This window comes from Theropithecus gelada, chromosome 7a, assembly GCF_003255815.1.
Source record: "Theropithecus gelada isolate Dixy chromosome 7a, Tgel_1.0, whole genome shotgun sequence".
Taxonomy (NCBI): Eukaryota; Metazoa; Chordata; class Mammalia; order Primates; family Cercopithecidae; genus Theropithecus; species Theropithecus gelada.
This window is the reverse complement of record NC_037674.1, coordinates 15,683,559-15,707,671: the sequence shown is the minus strand read 5'-3', so window position 1 is coordinate 15,707,671 and position 24,113 is coordinate 15,683,559. Positions and strand designations below refer to the sequence as shown.

The 24,113-nt window shown below is 51.5% G+C and overlaps 1 protein-coding gene and 1 pseudogene across 2 annotated transcripts; one reads left to right on the top strand and one right to left on the bottom strand.

Annotated features, from left to right (window-relative positions):
* The first annotated feature begins 1,843 nt into the window (after window positions 1-1,843).
* Window positions 1,844-2,304, top strand: LOC112627892 (annotated as a pseudogene). Its single transcript, XR_003120240.1, has one exon. The product of XR_003120240.1 is annotated as a 60S ribosomal protein L22 pseudogene (transcript).
* An 8,981-nt stretch (window positions 2,305-11,285) lies between these two features.
* DISP2 (dispatched RND transporter family member 2) lies at window positions 11,286-24,113 on the bottom strand. The gene is made up of 8 exons (XM_025390412.1): window positions 23,913-24,113; window positions 18,408-18,737; window positions 18,109-18,138; window positions 17,819-17,942; window positions 17,410-17,525; window positions 17,093-17,220; window positions 16,635-16,732; window positions 11,286-15,281 (listed from the first exon to the last, which is right to left on the bottom strand). Exons 1-8 carry the CDS (start codon window positions 24,029-24,031, stop codon window positions 12,024-12,026), a joined length of 4,203 nt encoding a protein of 1,400 aa, XP_025246197.1. The 5' UTR covers window positions 24,032-24,113; the 3' UTR covers window positions 11,286-12,023.

Sequence of the window (24,113 nt, the reverse complement as noted above, 5' to 3'; positions counted from 1 at the left end):
AACCAAAACACACACACACACACACACACACACACACACACACTCACACACAATGAAGAGAAAATACAAAATCCTATAAGATAGAAAAGCAGGGAAACTTAGATTATATTGGGGGCTCAGGGAAGACCTCTCTGAGATGATGTTCGATTAAGGAAGGAGGAGAGGGAGTTAATCATTGGGGAAAGGGGAAAATGCAAAGTCCCAAGGCAGAAATGGGTTCTTCCCTAGGCACAGAAAGATAGGAAGAGAGTGGTACAGATAAAACTGGAGAAATAAGAAGTCAAAAGACAAATTTTACAGGCTAAGGTATAGAGATTAGATTTTATCTAAAAGTAATGGAAAGTCACTGAAGCATTATAGCAGGAGAGTGTCATCCAATTTATATTTTATTTTACTGTATTTTATTTTTTTGAGACAGGGTCTCACTCTGTTGCCCAGGCTGGAGTGCAATCATAGTTCACTGCAACCTTGAACTCCTGGGTTCAGGAGATCCTCCCACCTTAGTCTCCTGAGTAGCTAAGACTAAAGGTTAAAGGTGCATGCCACCAGGCCCAGCTACTTTTTGTAGAGATGGGGTCCTGCTATGTTGCCCAGGCTGGTCTTAAACCCCTGGCCTCAAATGATCCTCCCACCTCAGCCTCCCAACAGGCATGAGCCACTGTACCTGATCAATTTATATATATATATTCTTTTTTTTCTTTCTTTTTTTTTTTTTTTTTGGAGACGAAGTCTCATTCTGTTGCCCAGGCTGGAGTGCAGTGGTGTCATCTTGGCTCGGCTCACTGCAACCTCCGCCTCCTGAGTTCAAGCGATTCTCCTGCCTCAGTTTCCCAAGTAGCTGGGATTACAGGCGCTGCTACCATGCTTGGCTAATTTTTTATATTTTCAGTAGAGACGGGGTTTCACCATGTTGGCCAGGCTGGTTTCAAACTCCTGACCCCAGGTGATCTGCCCGCCTCGGCCTCCCAAAGTGCTGGGGCAGGCGTGAGCCACCGCACCCAGCCCTTTTTCTTTTCGAATAATTGGGCTTGAATAATTGTGAGGACAGAGCCACTATTTTCTGCTGGGGAAATTGAGAATTCAGTTTTGAACGTGGAAAACCAGACATATCTTTGAGGCATTCCAGTGGGTTGGTCATGTAGGCAATTGGAAATACAGGCCTTGAGCCCAGAAGAGAGCCTGGATTGGAGATACACTCTTGGGAGTTATTGACATATGAATGTACTTAAAATCTTGATATTTAGGAGTTCGAGACCAGCCTGGCCAACACGATGAAACCCTGTCTCTGCTAAAAATACAAAACAATGGCCGGGCACAGTGACTCACGCTTATAATCCCAGCACTTTGGGAGGCTGAGGTGGGATCACTTGAGGCCAGAAATTCGAAACCAGACTGGCTAACATGGTGAAATCCCATCTCTACTAAAAATAGAAAAATTAGCCAGGCATGGTGGTGCATGCCTGTAATCCCAGCTACTCGAGAGGCTGAGGCAGGAGAATGACTTGAACCTGGGAGGTGGAGGTTGCAGTGAGCCGAGATGGTGCCACTGTACTCCAGCCTGGGTGACAGAGCGACACTCTGTCTCAAACAAAATAAAATAAAACAAAACCTTGATATTTGATGAGATCAAGAGAAGAAGTGTGCAGAGAGTCTTTGGGCCAAGGACAGGGACACCAGCATTTTGAAGTTGCAATGCTAATAAGGTGCTTGCCAAGAAACCTGATAAAGAGGTGCCAGAGAGGTGAGAAGAGAACAAAAAAAGGGTGGTGTTCCAAAATCTAAGGAGGAAGTGGCAAGCTGCTGAAGGAGGGAGTGGTGAACTATTGAAAATAGTTGACTTTCTAACTCCGCTGCTGCCATGGTTCCTGCGAAAAAGCTTGTGGCGAAGGGGGACAAAAAAAAGAAGCGGGTTCTGAAGTTCACTCTTGATTGCATCCACCCTGTAGAAGATGGAATCATGGATGCTGCCAATTTTGAGCAGTTTTTGCAAGAAAGGATCAAAGTGAAGGAAAAAGCTGGGAACCTTGGTGGAGGGGTGGTAACCATCGAAAGGAGCAAGAGTAAGATCACCGTGACATCTGTGGTGTCTTTCTACAAAAGGTATTTGAAATATCTCACCAAAAAATATTTGAAGAAGAATAATCTATGTGACTGGTTGCGCGTAGTTGCTAACAGCAAAGAGAGTTATGAATTACGTTACTTCCAGATTAACCAGGACGAAGAAGAGCAGGAAGATGAGGATTAAATTTCATTTATCAGGAATATTTTGTATGAGTTCTTGAATAAAACTTGGGAACCAAAAAAAAAAAATAGTTGAAAGGGCAAGTAGAATGAGAACGAAAAGCATCCAATGAATTTGGCAACAGAGAAGTCGTGATGAGTCTAGCAAGAGGAATGCTGGTGGAGCGTTTGCAGTGGCAGTCACATGGGCATGGGTTGAAGAGTACGTGGGAGATGAGGAAGCAGAGATGGCAGGGTAACTCCAGGAGTCTGTTGCAAAAAAAGCAGAGCAACTGGGCAGTAACTGGAGATGGGTTATGGGGGTCAAAGAAAGCTTTCTCTAAAGCTGTGGACATGTGGGCCGGGCAGGGTGGCTCAGCCTGTAATCCCAGCACTTTGAGGGGCTGAGGCAGGCGGATCACAAGGTCGGGAGATGGAGACCATCCTGGCTAACACTAAAAATACTACTAAAAATACAAAAAAACTAGCCGAGCGTGGTGACGGGTGCCTGTAGTCCCCGCTACTCCAGAGGCTGAGGCAGGAGAATGGCGTCAACCTGGGAGGCGGAGCTTGCAGTGAGCCGAGATGGCACCACTGCACTCCAGCCTGGGTGACAGAGAGAGACTCCGTCTCAAAAAAAAAAAAAAAAAAAAAAAAAAAAAAAAAGCTGTGGATATATGTGCCCATAAGAACGAGCCAGTAGAATGGATGGAAAGGATGCTCAGGAGCAAGGAAGAAGGAAGATGGGCTCCAGAGTAGCATCTTTAAATTCCTTTATTCATATGCCCCTACAAAAAAACCAAAAACAAAACAAAACAAAACAAAAACAAAAAAACCCTCTTGCCTGTTTTTACTTGATACTTAATATTTAAGTGTACTTTTATTTTTATTTTTTTAGAGGCAGGATCTTGCTATGTCATCCATGCTAGAGTGCAGTGGCTATTCACAGGTGTGATCATAGATAGCGTACTGCAGCCTTGAACTTCTGGACTCAAGCCATCCTCCCACTTCAGCCTCCTGAGTAGCCAAGACTGTAGGCATGCACCATCTCACCTGGCTTAAATTTTTTTCATGACTTTAAATCATTATAAGGGACATACTTTCTGCCTGTTGTATATTGTTTACTTTTTTCTTTTTTTTTGAGATAAGGTCTTGCTTGGTTGCCCAGGCTGGAGTGCAGTTGTGCGATCATAGCTCACTGCAGCCTTCAACTCCTGGGCTCAAGCAATCCTCCTGCCTCAGCCTCCCAAGTAGTTGGGGCTATAGGCACATGCCACCATGCCTGGCTAATTAAAAAAATTTTTTTTTGTGGAGATGAGGTCTTGCTATATTGCCCAGGCTGGTCGGGAGCTCCTGGCCTCGACTGATTCTCCCACCATAGCCTCCCAAAGTGCAGAGATTACAGGCATAAGCCACCCACCTGGTCATATTGTGTATACTTTGTATTCATTTCTTTTCTTTTCTTTTTTTTTTTTTTTTTTGAGATGGAGTCTCATTCTGTTGCCCAGGCTGGAGTGCAGTGGTGCCATCTCAGCTCATTGCAACCTCTGTCTCCCGTACTCAAGTGATTCTCCTGCCTCAGCCTCCCGAGTAGCTGGGATGACAGGTGTGCACCACCACGCCAGGTTAATTTTTGTATTTTTACCAGAGACAGGGTTTCACCATGTTGGCCAGGGAGGTCTCGAACTCCTGACCTCAGGTGATCCGCCTGCCTCAGCCTCCCAAAGTGTTGGGATTACAGGCATGAGTCACTGCGCCTAGCCCTTTGTATTCATTTCTAAAATTCTTTCTCTTGGTGTTTTTTGGATAATTTATATTGTTATGTCTTCAAGTGCACTACTGTTTTTTTTTTCTGCAATGTCTACACTGTTGTTATTCCATTCAGTGATTTTTCATCTCAGACTTTTTTTTTTTAATTTTAAAAACACTTTTAAATTCTTTATTTTGGAATCGTTATAATTGACAGGAAGTTACAATGATAGTGCAGGGAGGTCCTTTGGACTCTTTACCCAGTTCCCCCCAATGGTTTTGTTTCAGTACAATTTTAACAATTTTATTGAGATATAATTAACATTCCATAAACCACATATTTTAAGTGTACAATTTGATAAGTTTAGAAATTACATATACCTGTGAAACCATCACCACAATTAAAATAATAAACACACCCACCCGTCATACCCAAATCATTCCTCCTTCCCCTTGGTACTTCTTCCCATCCTCTTCTTTCTGCCTACCCCACCCACCCCATCATCTCAGACATTTTAGTTTTCGTCTCTAAAATTCAAAGTGGGTATTTAAAAATATATTCCTAGTCTCTACTTAGTACATATGGAATACAGTTATAATAATTCTTTTAATGTCCTTGTCCAGTTCTCACATAGGTGTCAGCTGTGGTGGTTTCAATTGATTTTTCTCCTTATGATGGGTCATAGTTTGCTTGACTGGTAATTTTTTTTTTTTTTTGAGACGGAGTCTTGCGTTGTTGCCCAGGCTGGAGTGCAGTGGCTCAGTCTTGGCTCAGTGCAAGCTCCGCCTCCTGAGTTCACGCCATTCTCCTGCCTCAGCCTCCCAAAGCCTCCCGAGTAGCTGGGACTACAGGCACCCGCCACCACACCTAGCTAATTTTTTGTATTTTTTAGTAGAGACGGGGTTTCACCGTGTTAGCCAGGATGGTCTTGATCTGCTGACCTTGTGATCTGCCTGCCTCGGCCTCCCAAAGTGCTGGGATTACAGGCGTGAGCCACCGCGCCCGACCACATGACTGGTAATTTTTTATTGGAGAATCAGGCACTGTGAATTTTACATTTTTGCGTGCTTGTTAATTTTGGATTTCTGTAAATGTTCTCGGGCTTTGTTCTGGGAGGCAGTTCAGTTACTTAGAAACAGCTTGATTCCTTCAGGTCTCACTTTTGAGATTTGTTAGGTAGGATCTAGCAATGTTTAAACTAGGGCTAATGAATCCCCACTACGAGGCAAGGCCCTTCTGAGAGCTCTGACCAATGCTCCATAAATTATGAGGTTTTCCGATCTGGCTGATGGGGACAGGCACTGTCCAGGCTCTGTGTGACTCCTGGCTACTGTTCCAGCCCATTGTTTCGGGTGGTTCTTTCCTTTGTCTCAAGTGGTTTCTTTACACTTATATGATGAATCACACTCTGTTGAACACTCAATAGGGGCCCTTTGCAGATCCCCAGAATTCTCTATGTATCCACCTTTCTCCTCTCCAGTACCCTGTCCTGAGCACTCTAGCCAGTTGGCTGCTCCAAACTCTCAGCTATCCCCTCACCTCAGAGTCACTTGCTTTGCCTAGGTTCTCCCTCCATGAAATACATCCTCTCAAGCAGTAAGCTGGGCAACTGAGGGGTTCACCTTGTTTGTTTCTTGCCTCTGAGAGATCACTGTCTTTTGTTACCTCATGTCCAGTGTCTTGAAACTCATTATTTCATGTGTTTTCTGTTTGGTTGGTTGTTTCAGGCAGGAGGGTAAACTTGGCCCCTGCTCCTCCATCTTGGCTGGAAAGGGAAGTTGTATCTGTACTTTCAGTCTGTTTCTGTTCAAACTGTGGAGCTGCAGATTAAAGTTATTCCATTTTAGGGAAAATGTCCACCATACATCCTACTTGCAAAGGCTACCCTCTCTGTCAAACCTGTGAGCCAAATCTGACCTTCTAACAGGAAAAGTCTGATTTTATTTTTCCATTCAAATCGATGTGCTTAATATGTATCCTGTGTCAACCATCTCACTTTCAGTTTGATTTCTTCTTTATTTCTTTCTTTTTAGAGTTAAGGTCTCGCTCTGTTGCCAGGCTGGAGTGCCATAATGTGATTATGGCTCACTGTAACCTTGAACTCCAGAGTTCGAATGATACTCTTGCCTCAGCGTCTGGAGTAGCTGGGTCTACAGGCACATATCACCATGCCCAGCTAATTTTTAAAATTATTTTTTGTAGATATGGGATCTTGCTATGTTGCCCAAGCTGGTCTCAAACTCCTGGCCTCAAGCCATGCTCCCACTTCAGTCTTTCAAAAGCACTGGGATTACAAGCATGACCCACTGTGTCTCACCTGAACTTGAATTATTTAAAAAATTTTTATTTTTTCTTTTTTAATATATATATATTTTACAATATAACATGTTCAATGAATTTGAATTTTTTTTTTTTTTTTTTTTTTTTTTTGAGATGGAGTCTCGCTCTGTCGCCCAGGCTGGAGTGCAGTGGTGTGATCTCGGCTCACCGCAAGCTCCGCCTCCCGGGTTCACGCCCTTCTCCTGCCTCAGCCTCCCGAGTAGCTGGGACTACAGGTGCCCACCACCATGCCCGGCTAATTTTTTTGTATTTTTAGTAGAGACGGGGTTTCACCGTGTTAGCCAGGATGGTCTCCATCTCCTGACCTCGTGATCCACCCGCCTCGGCCTCCCAAAGTGCTGGGATTACAGGCGTCAGCCACCACGCCTTGCCTGAATTTGAATTCTTAAATGAAGAAGGCACAGAACTGAGCCACAGGGCTGCCCCTGTGAACCTTCTCAAAGAAGCTCTCCAGGCTTTGCTCTTTCGATGACTTCCTCAAGCAGAGCATTCTCAAGTAGCCCTTTTATTTGTTTTTAACAGCGCAGAGCAAGGTGCCAGAGTAGGATTCAGAATGAGGAAGGGGAGGCAACTGGTGAAAGTGGAAGTGGGGAAGGAGAGCTGTCAGGCCTCTGGCTACTTCTTAGGCCCACCAATATGAGGAGGGGGACATATGGAGAAGGCAGCTCTGGAAATGGATTACTTTAAAACTATCTGTGTCCACCTACCTTCTAGAAAGTCTTCATGTCCTTGTAGGGGAGTGCAAACCCTCGTGTGAAGCCTCTGACACAAAGTGTGAGAAGCCATTGATGGAGCCATTACTGCTTCCTTCGTTGTAGCAGAAGGGATGGGGAGAGGAGCAGGCAGGAGCGGGGGTGGGTAAGTAGGGGCTTTAGTGCCTTGAAGGTGAAATTTCTATTTGAAGGCTTCAATTTTCTTCATGAAGAATGTATTTTTTTTTTTTTTTTTTTGTCCACTGAGGGGTGGGGGAAGTTGAGGGCATCAGATATTTGAGAAGGTGGAGAAAATATAAAAGAGTCGATACAAATAATTAAAACTAGTAGCTAGAATGAATACTAGCTAGGCAGAGCTGAGGGTCCAGTTAAGATAGGTGGCCATGAATTCAAATCTACATCTATCTGCTCAGCTGTGTGATTTTCTTCAGCAGCATTAAAGCTCTTGTTTGTTTGATGGTTGTGGATTTGGTAAAATGCTGATCTTTCCCCTATGTTGAGAGAAATGTGAGTAATCACAAAGAGGCCTGATAATAATTATGAGTAATTTATCAAGGCCCTTCCAGGGTTCCTCTGCATAGGGTGGTTTTGGATGGCTAGACATTTACATAGCACATAGTGGCTTTCTTTTGTTTCCCATCTTCCTGGTGAATTGAGCTACAATTTCTTCTCCTAAGCATAAATACCTGCAGACCTTAGTTACAGTCATCCCTGTGAACAAGGGTGAGGGTGGAAAGGGTGAGGAATGTCTGTGTTTCCTATCACCATGTAAATGGGATCTTGATGCTTGGCATGGGGTCCCAAGAGCTTGCCAATACCCATGTGTATTATCAAAAAATGAGATAATGCCGCCGTCAAAGAAAAGATCAGGGCCGGGTGTAGTGGCTTATACCTGTAATCCCAGCACTTTGGGAGGCTGAGGTGGGTGGACCACAAGGTCAGGAGATCAAGACCATCCTGGCTAAGACGGTGAAACCCTGCCTTTACTAAAGATATGAAAAATTAGCCGGGTGTGGTGGTGAGCGCCTGTAGTCCCAGCTACTCGGGAGGCTGGGACAGGAGAATGGTGTGAACCTGGGAGGCGGAGTTTGCAGTGAGCCGAGATTGTGCCACTGCACTCCAGCCTGGGTGACAGAGTGAGACTCTGTCTCAAAAAAAAAAAAAGAAAGAAAAGAAAAGATCAGAAACTCTCTGGACAATAGGCAAAGGTTGTAAACCAATATATCCTCTTTCTTAAAATCTGATTTAAAGCCTTTTTCCCTGTCCTGTCATGCATTGGGAGAAGGACGGAATGAGTTGGAGGGGGCTAGGAAAGTTTGGCTTATAACTCGCTTGAGAAATGTCTTTTTAAAAATTGTCTCAAGCTGTAATATTGCCCGAATATCATGGTATGGGATATGCTATATATCAGTAAAATCTAAGATTCAGCCAATAAAAAATCAATCTGTCTAACATTGTCATTCTAAAAGTCCCCAAATCACCACAGCCATGGAAGTCGTGGAAGCCAAGTTTTCCTATGGTAACAGACTATATCAAGTTTATATATACATAATACATATATATATATATATATATTTTTTTTTTTTTTGGGATGGAGTCTTGCTCTGTCATCCAGGCTGGAGTGCAGTGGCATGATCTCGGCTCACTTCAGCCTCTGCATCCTGGGTTCAAACGATTTTCCTACCTCTGCCTCCCAGGTAGCTAGGACTACAGGCATCCCCCACCACACCCAGCTAATTTTTGTAGTTTTAGTAGAGACGGGGTTTCACCATGTTGGCCAGGCTAGTCTCAAACTCCTAACCTCCAGTGATCCGCCTGCCTCGGCCTCCCAAAGTACTGGGATTACAGGCATGAGCCACCACGTCCGGCCTCAAGTTGTATTTTAATCACATACAGGATACATACTCGTACTCAGAATGTGAGTTCAAGGATCAGTGGCACAAATAGGGGAAATGACCTCAAGTTCCAAATGAGTGTTAATGTAGTTCTATGAAAGCGTCTGAGTGTGGAGAAATCATTTCTTGAATTTTGCAGGGCAAGCATGACTGCTTTGAGTCCTTTTCGTGTGCCTCACAGCGTGCTTATAAGCCATGTCTCCAGGGACATACACTCATTGTAAAGTGCCCCTAATGATAATAAAGTGAAGGATCTGCTGCAACTCAAAGGAAATTGAAAGTGCTTTAAGTTCCACATTCCAAAGTCAGAGCTAGAGAGGCAGGCTGGATTTTCTGCTGATGTGGATTGCCTGCTGTTGGTTTGGGCCACGCTAGGTATGAGGTAATGTTTTAGATTACTGCTGGGTTCTTCTGGGCCTGGCAACATAAAGAACACGTCTAATCAATGCATCAGCTGCTATGGCTCATTCACCTTCCTGCAGTGTTGTGTGGCCACAGCCTGTAAGAATGTGACCCGGAAATCCCCAAGTAGGGCCCTCGGGTGTGCCCGAGTCCCTCATGCCCACCCATCCACCCCTCTGCATTCTAACATTTCAGTGGTTGTGTTCAGGCAAAGTGCCTTCTGCTCATGCTCAGGAGGAAGAGTTCACTTGACCTCCCTGTGGCTCATTGCCCCTGAGGATACCAGGGCTCTCTCAGCCTGGCTGCGTGACAACAGAGGGACACCATTATCAGAAAAACCACGGCTGATGAGCAGCTCTAGGCCAGAGACGCCAAATGCTACCTGGACATGAAGAGAGAGGTCCCAGCAGACCCCCAGGGGACAGGTTTAAATTAGGTTCCAGCCTCCCCTTCCTGGTGTCAGGAGTTACGCATCTTGATTTACTTATCTTGCAAAGGAGCCAAGGTATCCTGCTATAGCTGCCTACTATCTTCTGTCTCTTCCACAACTCCCATGTCTCTTTTGGGTTTCTGCTCCACTTCTCATGGGCTACTTGGAGTAGGAAGTAGGTTTCAACAATAAAAAAACTAAATAAAACAAAAACATCATCTGATTTGCCTCCAGCTCTGCCACAGACTATTTGACCCTGGAAAAATCCCTTCCCTTTTCTGACACTCCTCTGTAAAATAGCCTGGATCAGTAGCTTTCATATTGCATTCTGTGAAGCTGCCAGGAGCCTGAAGGGTTCCCCAGGTCCCCGGAGAGGCTGCAGTGGAAAGAGAGGCTGAGCTGACTCCACCCCCAACACCCAGCACCCACCAGAGTAGCTGCTTTTTACCTGTTTTATATATTGTTTTTCCACACAGAGCTTCTTTGAAGAAAGAGTCCTGAGGCTACAAAGTTTGAAAACTGCTGGAATAAGTGATCGCCAAGGCCCCTTCCAGTCTGAGATGCTTGGTCTTCTGAAGCCCAGCTCGTTTTTCCTCCTCCAGAAAGCCTTTCTTGTTACCCAGTCCTGGGTACTTGAGCTCCAACAATGATGATGATGGCAGGCATATGGTGCCGTTGGTGAGCCATCCGATGCCTGCGTGTGCATATAAGCTGTCTCCCCAGCTAGAAAGTGAGCTCTTTGAGGGTGGTGTTCAATTTTTCTTCCGCACGTCTGTCCCCTTGTAGTATCATATGCAAAGTAGGTGTTCAATAAACGTGTTGATGCCACCTGATGTCATGAGCTCTCACATGGGATAAAACTTCCCCACCAGACTCTACTTTGAGAAGGAGGAGCCAGTCTTTGGTCTGCTTAACGCTCCACAGAGAGACTTGTCCTTAAAAAGATGGGGACCCTGACCTGGGAAGCAACTCACACACTCCCCAAAGGGCAGGTCTGAGTTCGTGCCTTGACTGGATTTGGCTTCACCTCTTCTGCCCCTCAGTATCTCTTCTGGTGGGGCCTCTTATACACTGTGGCCGTAGAAGAGGCATGGTCCTGAAGCCTGGGAATCAGGTCAGCCAGGACGCCCCAGGGCCAGCAGACATCTCAGCCAGATTCCAGAGGCAGGCACAGGGGAGATGGAGAGGAACTCCTGGGTTTGTTTGGAATACAGCTCTCTCAGGAAGTGGAGGCCCAAAGAGGGTGGCTGGGTTCAGTCAGAGACACCAGAGAAAGCAGATTGGAAGAGGGTGCTCGAGGTGAAAGATCAAGACAGCCATATGCCAATGTCCACAAGGCAGGTAGCCAAGGGGAGACTGGAGGTTGTAGTGGTGGAATGAAACCGCTCTGCCATGTAGTGGCTAAGTGACTTTGAGGTCAGTTCATCTTACTTAGCCTCAATGTCTTTACCTATAAATTGGGGGCAAAAGAACCTGACCAATGTCAGGCTACCCTGTAGTGAAGTAGTGAGATAGATTCCAAGGAGACTAAAATGTGCAGAGATGGAAAGGATTATTATCGTTTATTAACACAGGAGAGCACACGAGCCTGCTTCCAAAGAGGGACTGTCCCGTAATTTAGAGATGCTCCGAGGCTGACCATCCTCCTTCTCCTGCTGCATTCCCAGCAGCCATCTATGGCTGGATTTGGAGAATTTCTGGTCAAACTGGTGAGTATGAGGAGAGCAGGGCAGTTGGGGAGAGAGGCCCCAGCCTAATTCTGCCCAGAGAAGCTCCGGAAAGAGAGGGAAGTGTCCTGATGAAGAGCGTATGAAAGGGGTGAGACTCAGGAGGCTGCGAAGATTTCTGCGGGCTCCTCTGGTCAGTAAGAAACCCTGACAAGATCCCTAGGATGGGGGTCCCTTAGTCTCACTGAAGTTCTTGTAACTTGGGATGGGGGCCAGGTCAGCCTCCTCCGATACCCAAAGCTACACATCCGGCCTTCCCCACTTCTAGAGGAGGGGTTTTAGATGGTGCTGTGGGGGCAGACAAGCCCTCAGCAGGTCACAAGCAGGTCCCCTCCAAAACCCCTCCTGCTGGAATCCTCCAGGTGTGAGGAGTAAGAGCAGACAGATCAAGCCTGGGACATCTGGCAGGGTTTAACATCCACAGCTGGAGGGTGAGACCTCTCCCTGTGGATCTGGAGAAATACCTTCAGGCTCCAGCCTATTGCTGCCCTTGCCTTGTCATCCCTGACAGGGTTCCGTGCCCTGTCTGGCCTCCCCGGGTCCCCCTCAGCTGCTATAGCCCGACGTGTGGGTGCTGGGCCTGCGCAGCCAAACATCTGGCAGGTCTGGCTGGCTATTGGGCAGCACCACAGGGCTGCCATCCCCTGGCCCCCCTCGGCCCTTCCAGGACAAGCTGCTCTGGTGGGAGGTGGGCAATGATGGGTCATACACTGTCTCCCTCAGCGCCAGCCACAGGGTGTCCCGCTTCCCATTGAGCTGGCCCCGCTCAAGGACTGGCTGCCCAGTGTCATCCAGGTCATCTGGGGACACACCCACGGAATCTGGTACACGAGCACTGGGCTCAGAGGTGCTTAGGCAGGTCTCATCAGAGACGCTGAGCCCCTCCAGGGTGCTGGCTGAGGAACAGAAGCCATCAGGAGGCTCTGCAGCCTTGGCCTTAGGGGAGTGGGCTGGGGCTTCTGGCGAGGCTGGCAGGGGCTCAGCCTCCTCCCCTTGGGAGTCCTGCCTGGCCCGTGTTTTGGGGCTGGAGCCAGCCTGCTTATAGGGGGAGGAGGTCTGCAGGGCAGGGCACTGGCTGAAGACTGCCTGGTGGTCCAGCAGCAGCTCCCTTGGGGAGGCAGGGGCTGGTGGGGGCCGGGAACAGCAGGGACCATCATGGAGCTGCAGATCCTCAGAGAGTACTGAGGGCCGGTGGGACAGCTTGCTGGTGGCTGTGCTGGTGTCAAAGCTGGGGCTCCGACGCCGTGCCAGGGGCTGTAGCTCATATTGCTCTGAGCAGGTCCCGGGCATCCCAACTGACCCTGGTCGTGGGCGGCCTGCCTTCTCCCCACCAGGGTCCCCAGTACCAGCATCCCATGGTAGGTGAGCACAGGGCCAGAGGATCTGCCCACAGTTCTTCTCTGGCCCGAAGAAACAGCAGAGAGATTGGAAGAAGAAGCTGGCAAAGCCACAACTGACGCATTTGACCATCATGAGGATGATGCCCAGCTTGCGATAAAGCAGCACTGTGGCAGGCAGCATGAGCACGCCGGCCGCAAACAGGGCTGCAGCCCCCACTGCTGTTGCACAGCTGGTCTGGCGCAGAGAGAAGGCCACACGGCTCAGGCGGTCAGGGTGTGGGCACAGGTGATAGGAGATGCAGTAGTTGACAGTGAAGTCCACTGAGAGGCCCACTGAGGCAGAGAGAAACAGGGCCTCGGCAGTGTTGAGCTGCCACTCAAGGAGAACCAGGAGTCCTACAGTGAGCAGCACGGTGCCTGCCACAGCTGCCACAGAGAATAGGCTGAGGGGAACATTCCAGGTGCCCAGCAGCAGTGTGGCAAAGGCCAGTGCCAAAGCCAGGCCCAGCACCACAGCAGGTTCAGTGCTCAGGCTGTGCTGCAGGCTGTACAGCTCTAGACGGCTAGTGAACCAACCACGGCGCAGGCCTGGAGGTGCCATGCCCAGCTCCGCTGCCAGCCAGTGGCTGACCTCATTGTAGAAGAGTTGGGTCTGGTTGTAGTCCGGACTATTCCGGAAGTTGGTCTGGAATTGCAGGACCAGGGCGGCCAGGCTGCCATGGGCATCAAAGCGGAGTCCCAGGTCCTGGGTGCCATCCGGGCCTTGCTCCAGAGCCATCATTTTCAGGCAGTGCAGGAAAAACTGGGGGGCCCAGGGGAAGTCCGAGTGGCCGCAGCAGAGGTCAGGCCCCAGGCGGGCGCAGCCGGGGCTCTCCATCCAGCGCTGGAGGGTCTCCATGAAACACAGCGTGGGCCAGCCTTCCTGCAGGGTGTCGAAGAAGCTCTGATTCCGGGCCCGGTGGCAGAGTGCCAGCAGCCAGCGCTGGGCCTCAGGGCCACTGGCCGAGAAGGCAGGGTCCCTCACCAGGCTGCTGTTGCTACGAGGGTCCAGAGGGTCGCCAGTGTCCACAGGCAGGACGCCCCACACCAAAACCACGGGCATGTGGCCGCCCTCGCCCTGCGGCAGCTGCTCGAACAGGAACAGCTGGCGATACTCTGCGTCGAAGCGCTCGAAGGGGTGGCTGGGCCGGAAGACCTGGCCGCCGGGCGGCGGCAGCGTGGGCAGCCGCAGGCGGGGGCTGACGCCGGCGATGTAGGCGCCCCCTGCCGCCAGTGCCGCGAACCAGCAGATCCAGATGTAGCGGAACTTGATGACGCCGCAGGGCAGCAGGCGCTGGAAGAGCAGACGCGAGGTGCCGGCCGCCGCCCTCCGCAGGCCCCGGAGCCGCCGGTGCAGCGCCAGCAGCAGCCGCCGAGGCGCGCTGCCCTCCCACCGGCCCCGCGCCCGGCGCACACAGCCGCGCGCCAGGTAGCGCTCGTGGAGCACGGCGGAGGCGGGCAGCCAGAGCAGCGTGAGCGCCAGGTGCACCAGCACAGCCGTGCCCATGAAGAGGGCGAGGCAGCGCACGGCCGGCAGGCGGCTCAGGTAGCTGGCGTAGAAGGCCGCGCTCGTGGTGAGGCCGGAGACCAGCAGCAGGTAGCCGAAGTGGTGCATGGTGCGGCCCACGCGCTGCGCCAGCCCCCCCGACGGCAGCTGGCTCTTGCTGAGGCGCCACAGGTCGAAGAAGATGAGCGTGTGGTTGGCGCAGACGCTGCTCAGCAGGAGGAGGGCTGCCAGATTGACGAAGGGAAAGTAGGCCATGCGGAAGGCCACCTGGTAAAGGAAAAAGGCCACCAGCAGTGAGCCCAGCACCCCCAGCAGCACCATGAACGTGAGGAAGAATGAGCGCAGGTACAGGGCGATGCCGAAAAAGATGGCAGCCAGAGCCAGCAAGGGGTACACTGTGTCCTGGACCAGGAAGTACCTCAGCAGCTCCTGCTTGAGGCCCAGGTCCATGCCAGTGACGGAGGTGTAGTTGTCAGCGAGCCCCCAGGGGGTGGCCAGCCGGTCCAGGTAGATGTCCATCAGGGAAGCACCCTTTGGGGTGGGCAGGAAGAGCAGGCTGTACTTGAGGGAGGGCACTTGGTAGTCAGTGGTCTGGGGACTCAGGAAGTCCCTGTCGAGCAGAAAGTGCAGGAGTTGGTAGATGGCGCTACTCTGGGAGCACTTAGTGGGAACCTGGGCACAGCGTGGGGACTTGTTCTTCCCGGGTCCCAGACAAGAGGGCACCAGGGCACCACTATGGTAGTAGAGGGCACAGGTCCGAAGCAGGGCCAGTGTGCGGGCTGCGTCAGCTTGGGTAGTGTCCAGGCAGGAGGAGCGGTTGGAGAGCACAGCCAGATAGTTGCCCAGGGACCAGCTGGGGCAGCACTGGTTGGCTGCTGTCCGCTGGCACAGAGCCCCGAAGCTGGTATGGGAGCGGATCTGTAGGGCACACGCAGGAGGAGAGAGCTCAGGGGCAGCCCAAGGGCCCAGGTTTTCCCAGTCCTATACAAGGCTCTCTCACCTCCTTTCACACTGCAGGGCAGGTGCAGAGAGGGGATCTGGACAGCCTGGTGAGACCGGCTTGTCTCCCAGCTGCCTTTGGCTCCTGGCCCAGGTGCCAGCAGCTACATCTTGACTTCATCAAAGAGGAGCCTCAGGGATGCTGCCCGAGGCTTCAGCCTAAGAGACCCTGCTCTAAGGGTCCCTGTAGGTCATACATCCCAACTCCACCAGGCCTGAGCTAGGAGTAAAAGTGGAGGTAGCAGCCACAGATAGAACAGGGCCAAAGGTCCAAGGAGCTGAAGCAAGCAATGGGAAAAGTGGAGACCAAAACACTCCAGGTTCAGGGTCACTGCCAAACCCCAGCTCCTGTCTGTCCACTGCACCGCTTAAACCCTTTTAGGGCCAGGGCTGTTTCTTTTTCAAATCTCATGCCTCTTTTTTTCTCCTTTCCTGTTGTTGACATCACAACAGCTGATGTAGTACAGAGAGCACTGGCCTGGGAGTCAGAGGCCCTTGCTCTGCCACTAACTGGCTGCGTAACCTTGGGCCTGAGATGATGGTGACAACACAGTAACACTTATTGAGAGATTACTATTGCCAGTCATTATGCTGCATTTTTTTCAAATTCTATCTCATTTAACTGTCACAACATCCCTGTGAGGAAAGTACTTTTATTATCCCCATTTAACGCTGATGTAGCCTGAGGGACTGAGACGTTAAGAAACATGCCTGAAGTCATACAGCAAGACAACCTTAGAGCTGGCCTTGAATTCAGGCATCTGACTCTAGAACACATGTTCTTAACCAGTCTTTTGGTACTTAGAATATCCTCGAGTGAAGTGGGGGGCTGGGCTACTGCGTGGTTTTCACACCGTTTTTAGCAGCAAACCTTTCTTCAGATGTTATTGTGTATGATTCTCCAGTTAGCATAATTGGATTGGCACTGCTCAGGTTGATGGGGACTGAGGCCTTGAAGCCCACAGTCTCAGCTCCCTGGGCCAGGGCCTCCTCACCCACTCTGGAGGGCCCTTTCAGGACCTTTTGGAAACTCCCAGTCCCTGCATGGGCTCGCTTCCAGCACTTCTATCTTGGCTCTTCTAAAAACAGCCGACTCTTCTTTTCCCACCCCAACCTGGAGCCTCTCAGCAGGGTTGGAATAATTTTCTAAGCAGGGAATGCTCTTCCCCAGTCCACCCCCTGGCAGTCCTGGCTCAGCTGTATTTCCTTGGGATCAGTTCCCTCATGTCCTTAGTTCCCCCCAAACCCCTGGCACCTCCCCAGCCAGCTCACCTGGTCCTGTTCCATGCGACACATGGAATGGATGGCATGCAGGTTCCATAGGCTGCCCGAGGAGGTGGACATGAACACCAGCTTTGCATAGCTCTTCTCTGCAACACACCCACCCCCCCCACCCAGAGCTCAGTCCTTTGGCCCCAGGTCCTGGGCCCTCCAAAGGGAAGATGCTTACTCAGGGCCACATGAAGTTCAGATTCTCAGGCATCTCAAGCCTATGCATGAACTGCCTGATCCTGTCCCTGTGCCTCACCCCAACCCAGCTTGACCCTGTCTGGCTGGAGCATCTGAGAACTCCCTCATCCTCCCAGCTGTAACCTGGCTTCCTTGGCTTGACTGTGGCCAGCTGGCCACCTTCCCTTTCTGTCTGTCCAGATTTGTTCTGGGCCTGCCTGTCCTACTTGGTGGGGTGGGGACCACTATTAAAACCAGGAACTGGCCAGGCTGCAGCTTACCAGGGGGGCCACAGAAGAAGTTCTCTTGCCTTCTGTCCTCCAGGGGCTCCACCATTCTGCGAGGTCGGACAATGCTCTCCTGGGCACTGCCTCTGGGTGCGGGCCTCAGAGTGTTGTGGGAGCTCGAGCTGAAGTGGAGAGAATATCTATGCCAGGCACCGTTAGGGTCGGAAGACTCAGAGGAGGCCAGAGACCACTCCCCAGGAAGTCCTGGCAAGCCCCTCTGGCCTGCCTTGGGGTGAGTCACCCAATGTCCCCTTCCTGGAGATCTCATTCTTCCCTCTCCTACCCACAATGAAAAGATGAGAGCCTGTTACCTGTTCAGCTCAAGGTCTGGGGAAAGGAAAAGCAGCTTCCTGGGGCCCGTGAGGGCTTGTAGTGCTCTCCAGACCACTAACTTGCTCCCAATGTCCGTGTCCCGTGGCTCAAAGCCCTGCAGGGAGGAGGGTGGAGAAGAACAGGTGGGCAGGGTAGGAGTTCTCCATCTGGGTGCTTCTCTGCTCTGCCCCTTTGACTCCTTAGAGCAGGGCAGGCCAGCCTACCTGCCTAAATTGTAGATGTGAGTCTGAACTTTATAGCATCTCCCCAACTCTCTCTGGAGGTCAAGAGCCTACCATGGCTACCCTATCCCCAGGCCACCATGGCTACCCTACCTCCAACTTTCTGCCCCAGGCTGGGCTGAGGTGGCCAGACCTGGGGACCCCATCCCACCCCTTGGCTCCTCACCAGCAAAGGCTTGGAGAAGTCGGGCAGCCGGGCCCCCAGCAGTCCAGCCAGGGTGCAGAGGAAGATGGCAGCCAGACACAGCATCAGCACGGCCACTGGCCACTCAGCAATCAGCTGGGAATAGCTGGGAAAGAGGGAGGAGCCCACATGAGTTGGGTGTGGCAGCAACGGGTGCTGAGCTCAGGCTCCACCCTGAAGGGGTGCTAGATAGAGCAGAGAGCACGTGGAACAGGGCTAAACTGGGCAGCAGCCTGGTCACCCCTAGAGGTCCAGGGAAGGCCCAGGCCTACCTCTTTGGCATCTGGAAGGCTCGTTCCTGCCTGTGGAAGAGAAGAAAAGATGTTCGCTTGCCAGAGTCCTCTTGCAGGGCGTGTTTTGGGGGTGGAGGTGGGGTGGGAGTGGGTGGGTGAGGGATAACCGATGGTATTAACCCTTTTAGCGCTTTGCCACTCCCAAGTTCCAACCCTGACTTCCTACTGCATTGGGTTAACTCCTAAGAAAGGAGTCTAGAGCCCCGGGGGTCTGCCCCACTCTTAAGCCCCACCCCATTTTCCAGTGGCAGCTGGCAGGCTGCTGGACCCCTCCTTACCTGACACTGACCACATGGTGCTGCACAGCGGGTGGCTTCCAGGTCCCATCACGCTGTGAGGGGGCTGGGGAAGGGCTGAGGCTGGAGCCGTGGGAGCAGAGAGCTGCCCGATCCCCAAGTCCTGGCAGGGAACTGCCCCCCTGGTATTCCTGCAGTGCCTGGGGATAGGCGAAGTGGGCAGGGGCCAAGGGGCTGGATGGACCCACAGGCTGGAGGGTGGAAGTTGTTGGTGGGGGTCCCGAAGAATTGGAAGGGTCCTCCAGGGGGCAGCTGTGGAGGGAGCAGCTTCTCTCTGGGCTTGCCTCAGGGGCCACAGCCTTGGTCTGGGTGCTAGGAAGAGAGGAGGCAGGGAAGATTGGGGTGGAGGATGGTGGTGGGCCACCCCATGCCCCAGCATTATTCAGTTCAGTAAGACAAGGGGACAGGGACTCAGGGTTGATTTATTAGTAGTCCTGGGGGAGCAGTGAGAGGTGAGGAGGCTGGGGGCTCGAAGTCTGTGCCCTCAGCCTACCTCATGGAGACCATTATCTCATTCACTCATTTTCCACACTGTCAAAAAACAATTGGCAGGCTGCTACATGCTAGGCCCTGTGCTAGACACTGAATGTGCTTTCACATATATGATTTTTTTTTTTTTTGAGACGGAGTCTTGCTCTGTTGCCTATGCTGGAGTGCAGTGGCGTGATCTTGGCTCACTGCAACCTCTGCCTCCTGGGTTCAAGCCATTCTCCTGCCTCAGCCTCCCAAGTAGCTGGGACTACAGGCACCCACCACCATGACTGGCTATTTTATTTTTATTTTTAGTAGAGACGAGGTTTCACCGTGTTAGCCAGGATGGTCTCGATCTCCTGACTTCATGATCCACCCGCGTCGGCCTCCCAAAGTGCTGGGATTACAGACGTGAGCCACTGTGCCCGGCTGATCTTACTCACTCCTTACAAAAACCTCACAAAGGAGGTATTTTCTTCAACTGATAGATTTGAAATCAGGTTCAGTGACAGACGAGCTGGTGCTCGAACCCAGTTCTTCTGACTTACAGTCCTGTGCTCTTTGTGTGGCAGTCGTCTGCTCTTTCTCTTGCCAGACAGATTATTGAGCACGTGCTGCTGCACTCCTATTCCCATCTTAGAGCCTTGGAACTTTCTCTTCCCTCTGCCTGGGTTGCTCATCCCCCAGATAATTGCATGACCCTCTTTTTTATTCTGGTCTTGTTTCAACTAGTACTTCCTCAGAGAAGCCTTTCCTGACTACTCTCTCTGAAATAGTCACCCACCAGCTCTCAATCTCCCTACCTTGCTTTATATTTTTTTCATAGCATTTGTTGCAATTGAATATTATATTATAGTGTCGTCATGTTTATTACCTGTCTTTCATGTGGAATGTGAGTGCTGGGAGAACAGAGGCCTGTTGCATTTGTTCATCTCCATATCGCCAGTGCCTTGAATAGTGCCTTGCACACAGAAGGCGTCCTGGAAATGTTTGTTGAATGAGTGCTAGGCTGGCTGCTAATAGTGGTGCTAGGATGAAGAAGACCTGGTCCTTGCCCTCTAGGCACTCACAGTAGTTGGGAGATGTGAACAGACCAACATGTTGAATGCTGTGAGTGGGGAAGTCACAGAGGGCTGAGGGAGCTCAGAGAGGGCCCAACTTTGATAGGGGGTGGGGTGGTCGGGGACAGTTTGTGGAAGCAACTGCTATCCTTCCACCTGCCCTGTCATGGGCCATGCACGGAGCAGATTTGCTTTGTAAGGATGTGCACGGTTGGGAGAGGGAGTTGGGACACCCCCTCACCCCAAGGAACTTGCCAGAAAACAGTTAGCCGTGGAGTCTTCTCCCAAAATTACTCATCAGGGCAATACTCCGTGCGTGTGCGCAACCCCACTCCTTGGGTATAGGGAGAGGTGGAGTCTCAACCCCAGTGGCAGGATTGCAGACCCAGATTAGGAAAAGATGGCCACAGAACAGAGTGCCCAGGGCCATGGGGAGTTCCCAGAGGGATTCTGGGCTGGTTAGCCTTGCAGAGCCCTGTCTCCTTCTCCCCTGCCTCTGCCTGGCTCACCCAGCCTGCTCGCCAGAGTTTGCGTAGCTCCCAAGGAGAGCCAGACCTATGCGGAGCCAACCCTGGCTTCCAGTCCTGGCTGCTGCACTGCTGAAGGGGCTGTGAGCTGTAGTCCCAGCCTCAGTGGCAGATGGGTATTGCCCACAGGGGCTGAGTCCAGCCCAGAGACCGAGAAGAGGAACTAGGAAGGAAAAATGTGCTCTTTCTTTCTTTCCCAGAAGGATGGCAGGCTGGCCCAGCAGTGCAGGAGAGAATGACCCTCATGCTGAGGGTGAAATGGGGGAGTAGTGGAGGTGGGCTCCTGACTCGATCACCTTTTGGCTCTGGGGACTTGGGAAAGACACATAATTCTTGGAGCATTGGCATCCTTGTCTGTTGAAGATATGAGCTAATGCCCACCTCTTGGGTTTGGTGTGGGAATTAACTGATATAACATATGTGAGGTTCTTGGCACAGAGTCTGTCATGTAGAAGACACGTTTGCTTTCCTGCCCCTTCCCACGGTCAGTGCAGCAGGGAGCATATACTTTTAGAAGTGTATTTGTATTTACAATTTGTCCTCTTTTGGTACCTCAGATAATATATCTCCGTTTTAGAACTTCCCACACCTTGAGAATCTCACTACATATATAAATACTTTCCTTTTTGCTATCCAAAAGCTGTATCAAAATTTGATCTCATGATTTTAATCACTGATACTTGTTTTTTACAAACTCAACATCTAGGAAAATAGGAATTTGACCAAAGTTGTTCTAAAGCAAGACCTCAGGTGACTCCATCAAGTTAATAATCTAAGCAGCCAGTGTCTTGGCAGATCCCTGTGGGCCAGTGAGAAGGTGGATAAATGGCCTAGGTTGTGTGTGTAAGTGTGGACATCGACTTCTTTAAGATGTTAAATTCTGCAGGTTTTTCTTGACCACCTGTCCTGTGCTTTAGCATTGTCCTTGCTCTGGGTTGGGTCCTAGAGGCCTAAAGATGAGCCATTGGCCTTGGTCTCCCTCTTCAGAGCAGAGCTTGCCTTCTAGGGGTCAGGAGAGTGGAGCAGCCTGGGTGAAAGTGGGAGGCCTGTTCCAGCTGCCCATGGCCTTAGATAACTGATCACTGGGCTTGTCTTAGGAGTCAGGGCCCCACTTGGAGTGTCGGTTTCTTTTGCATTAGGGGAAGCCAGCATTCCAGAGGATACTGGAGAAGAGTGGGTGCACTCTTGGTTACCCAGTTTGCTAAAACCTCCTAAGTCCACCGTTTTCCTTAGCTGGCTCTTGTTCAAGGGGAATCTTAGCCTCCACCGCTGGTTTGCTTCTGCTGGAGTCTCCCTGGCCCCAGCTCCTTCTCTTTAACTCCTACTATTCCTCTTCAGGGACCTAGGATCAGCTGCCCCCAGTCTCACCCTTTCTGACTGTGCCCACCATTATCAATGTGGCAGAATTTGAAACCTTCCATATTCTGACTGCTGTAGAGCCAGGACTTTTCTTCAAATCTCCCAATGAGAAAAGCCGACCTCCACTCTTCTCAGAATAAAAGCTTTCTCCTGTCACCTCCTGCTGCCCTCTGCCCTTAGGAGGCTCAGTAATAATAGGAGTTAAATACCCCAGGGCTACACGGGGTTTTTTTATTCTCACTCCCTCAGTTCCATGACCCTCACTGGGATAAGTAACTTCCTAGGCTGCCTGCCTGGGCCTGCAGGCCTGTACGTCAAGTGAGTAGGGCAGGCAGGGGCATGGAAAGTGGGGATGCAGGCCTCACTTAAGAGGCCCACATCCCAGCAATCAGGGCCTGACTGACAGGGTCCCAGACACAGAGACCCAGCCTGGAAGCCCCATAAGGGGCAAGTGTGTGTTGCATTAACTATGCCCCCAAACCCCACAGACACACAGCCATGTCAACCTCAATGTGATCCCACAGAGTGGCCAGGACAGATGGGGGAGCAGCTCATATTACTAGGAAAATAAAAAGGTAATTTTAAAAACACAGTGTGAACTGTTTCAAATTCCTCTCTAGCCAGTGTGTTGGTAAGGATGTGCACATATGTGCATGTTGTGTGCGTGAGTTATTCACTGTGTATCTATCCCCAGAGTGCTACTCAGCAGGAGCACTTTTGTGTTTCTTGAATGACGTAAGCAAGTCCCTATGCCCGATTAGTGTCCATGGTCTCTGGAGAAGTCCAGAGAGGGGCCAGAGGCCCCAGGGAGTTTCTGAAAGAGAGCAAATGGATCCTATGCCCAGGGGAAATGAGACTGGACACGGCTGATCCTTGGCAAGATATCCAAGACAGCAAATGACTCTCCTGCCCCTTCTAAGGATGCTTCTGGCCCCAGGCCCCCGCTTGGTCTTGTCACTGCTCCATCCCTGGTCTCTTTGATCAGGCCATAGTCCCAGGCAGGTCCCTGGTCTGGTGAATACACCCATCCTGTGTCTCACCCTCTTGAAGTCTTTGTGACTTTCAGACTGAAGAGTGGCTAAATCTATCCAGGCTAATGTGTTAACAATAAAGGGAAGAAAACATTTCTCTGTACTTGTGGGGCTTTCTCTTCCTCTGGGGTACAGAATGTACATTTTAACTGGGGTAGTCTGGAGACGATGTGTCCACCTCTGCTATTACTATCAAGGAATTCCTTTTATTTCAGTCCAGGCAGGAAAGAGGCAGTGTCATGTCAGAGGAGGGATTCTGGGGGAGGCAGAGCCAGGCAGGGCACAGAAATTGCGCCATATTGCTACCTAGCTGGGCTGTTCCCTCACACATATGGTGGAGGAAGGGAGAGGAGAGGTACTGAGATCTGGGTCCTTAGCAGGAAGGTGTCCCTCCTGTCCCACCAGTCGGGGGCTCCTCCAGGGGTGGTACAGGCCAGCGGCCTGAACACCAAAGCCTTCACATTTTAGTGGCTCCAGCCAGTGTGGCTGCCACATGCAGGGACTGGAACCCACACGTGCACAGCTGGGGGCCATGCAGGGCAGGCAAGCGACTGATGGTGACAAAGACAGTCCCTGACGTGCCTGCCGAATGTCTGCCTTCCCCAGGACACCCGCCTTGGCGAGCCTCCCATCCACGATTCACGCACACCTTCATGCACACTGGCACGCTGAAACCCGGACTGAGGTTGCTGCGGGCTTGGGGCTTCCGGAGAAGACGCAGGGGCAGGGCCTAGAAGGAGAGGCCGGAGGAGCCAGGGAGTCTTGGCGTTAGAGGAGGGGTAGGAGCCGTGGGTGGGGCAGGTTCCCTAAGCGGGGAGGGCGATGGGGACTGACACTAGGGGGTGTCAGGGAACGAGGAAATTGACCCGGCAGGATGAGGGCGTGGCGAGGGGGGCCTGGAGCTTGGCGACCCCGGGAAGGGGCTCTGGGAGGGTCTGGGGAATTAATGGGGCAACATATGGCGGCTACTGGGGATACCTGGGGCGGGGAGGGTCTGGGAGGGTCTGTGATCTGGGTCTGCGGAGCGGTCCGCCCTACCTGTCCGGGGAGCCGCCGTCTGGGGCCAAGGGCTCCCCCTCGGGCCGTTGCTCCCCTTCCGGACCCGAGCTGGGAGCCGGACCGCTGCCGCCGCTGCTGCTGCTGCTGTCACCGTCCATGCCCGTGGGCGGCACCGCTGTCCGGGCGCTGGTGCTGAAGCCGCGGCGGCGGCGGCGGCGGCGGCGGCGGCGGCGGCTGCGG

Excerpts from the sequence above, each read along its gene's own strand:
- DISP2 (XM_025390412.1), bottom strand. The coding sequence starts at position 24,031 with ATGGACGGTGACAGCAGCAGCAGCAGCGGCGGCAGCGGTCCGGCTCCC. Across the intron at positions 17,526-17,818 it reads ACTTCTCCAAGCCTTTGCTG|GGCTTTGAGCCACGGGACAC; the intron begins GTGAGGAGCCAA and ends TCCTCCCTGCAG. Across the intron at positions 16,733-17,092 it reads CTTCTTCTGTGGCCCCCCTG|AGAAGAGCTATGCAAAGCTG; the intron begins GTAAGCTGCAGC and ends GGTGTGTTGCAG.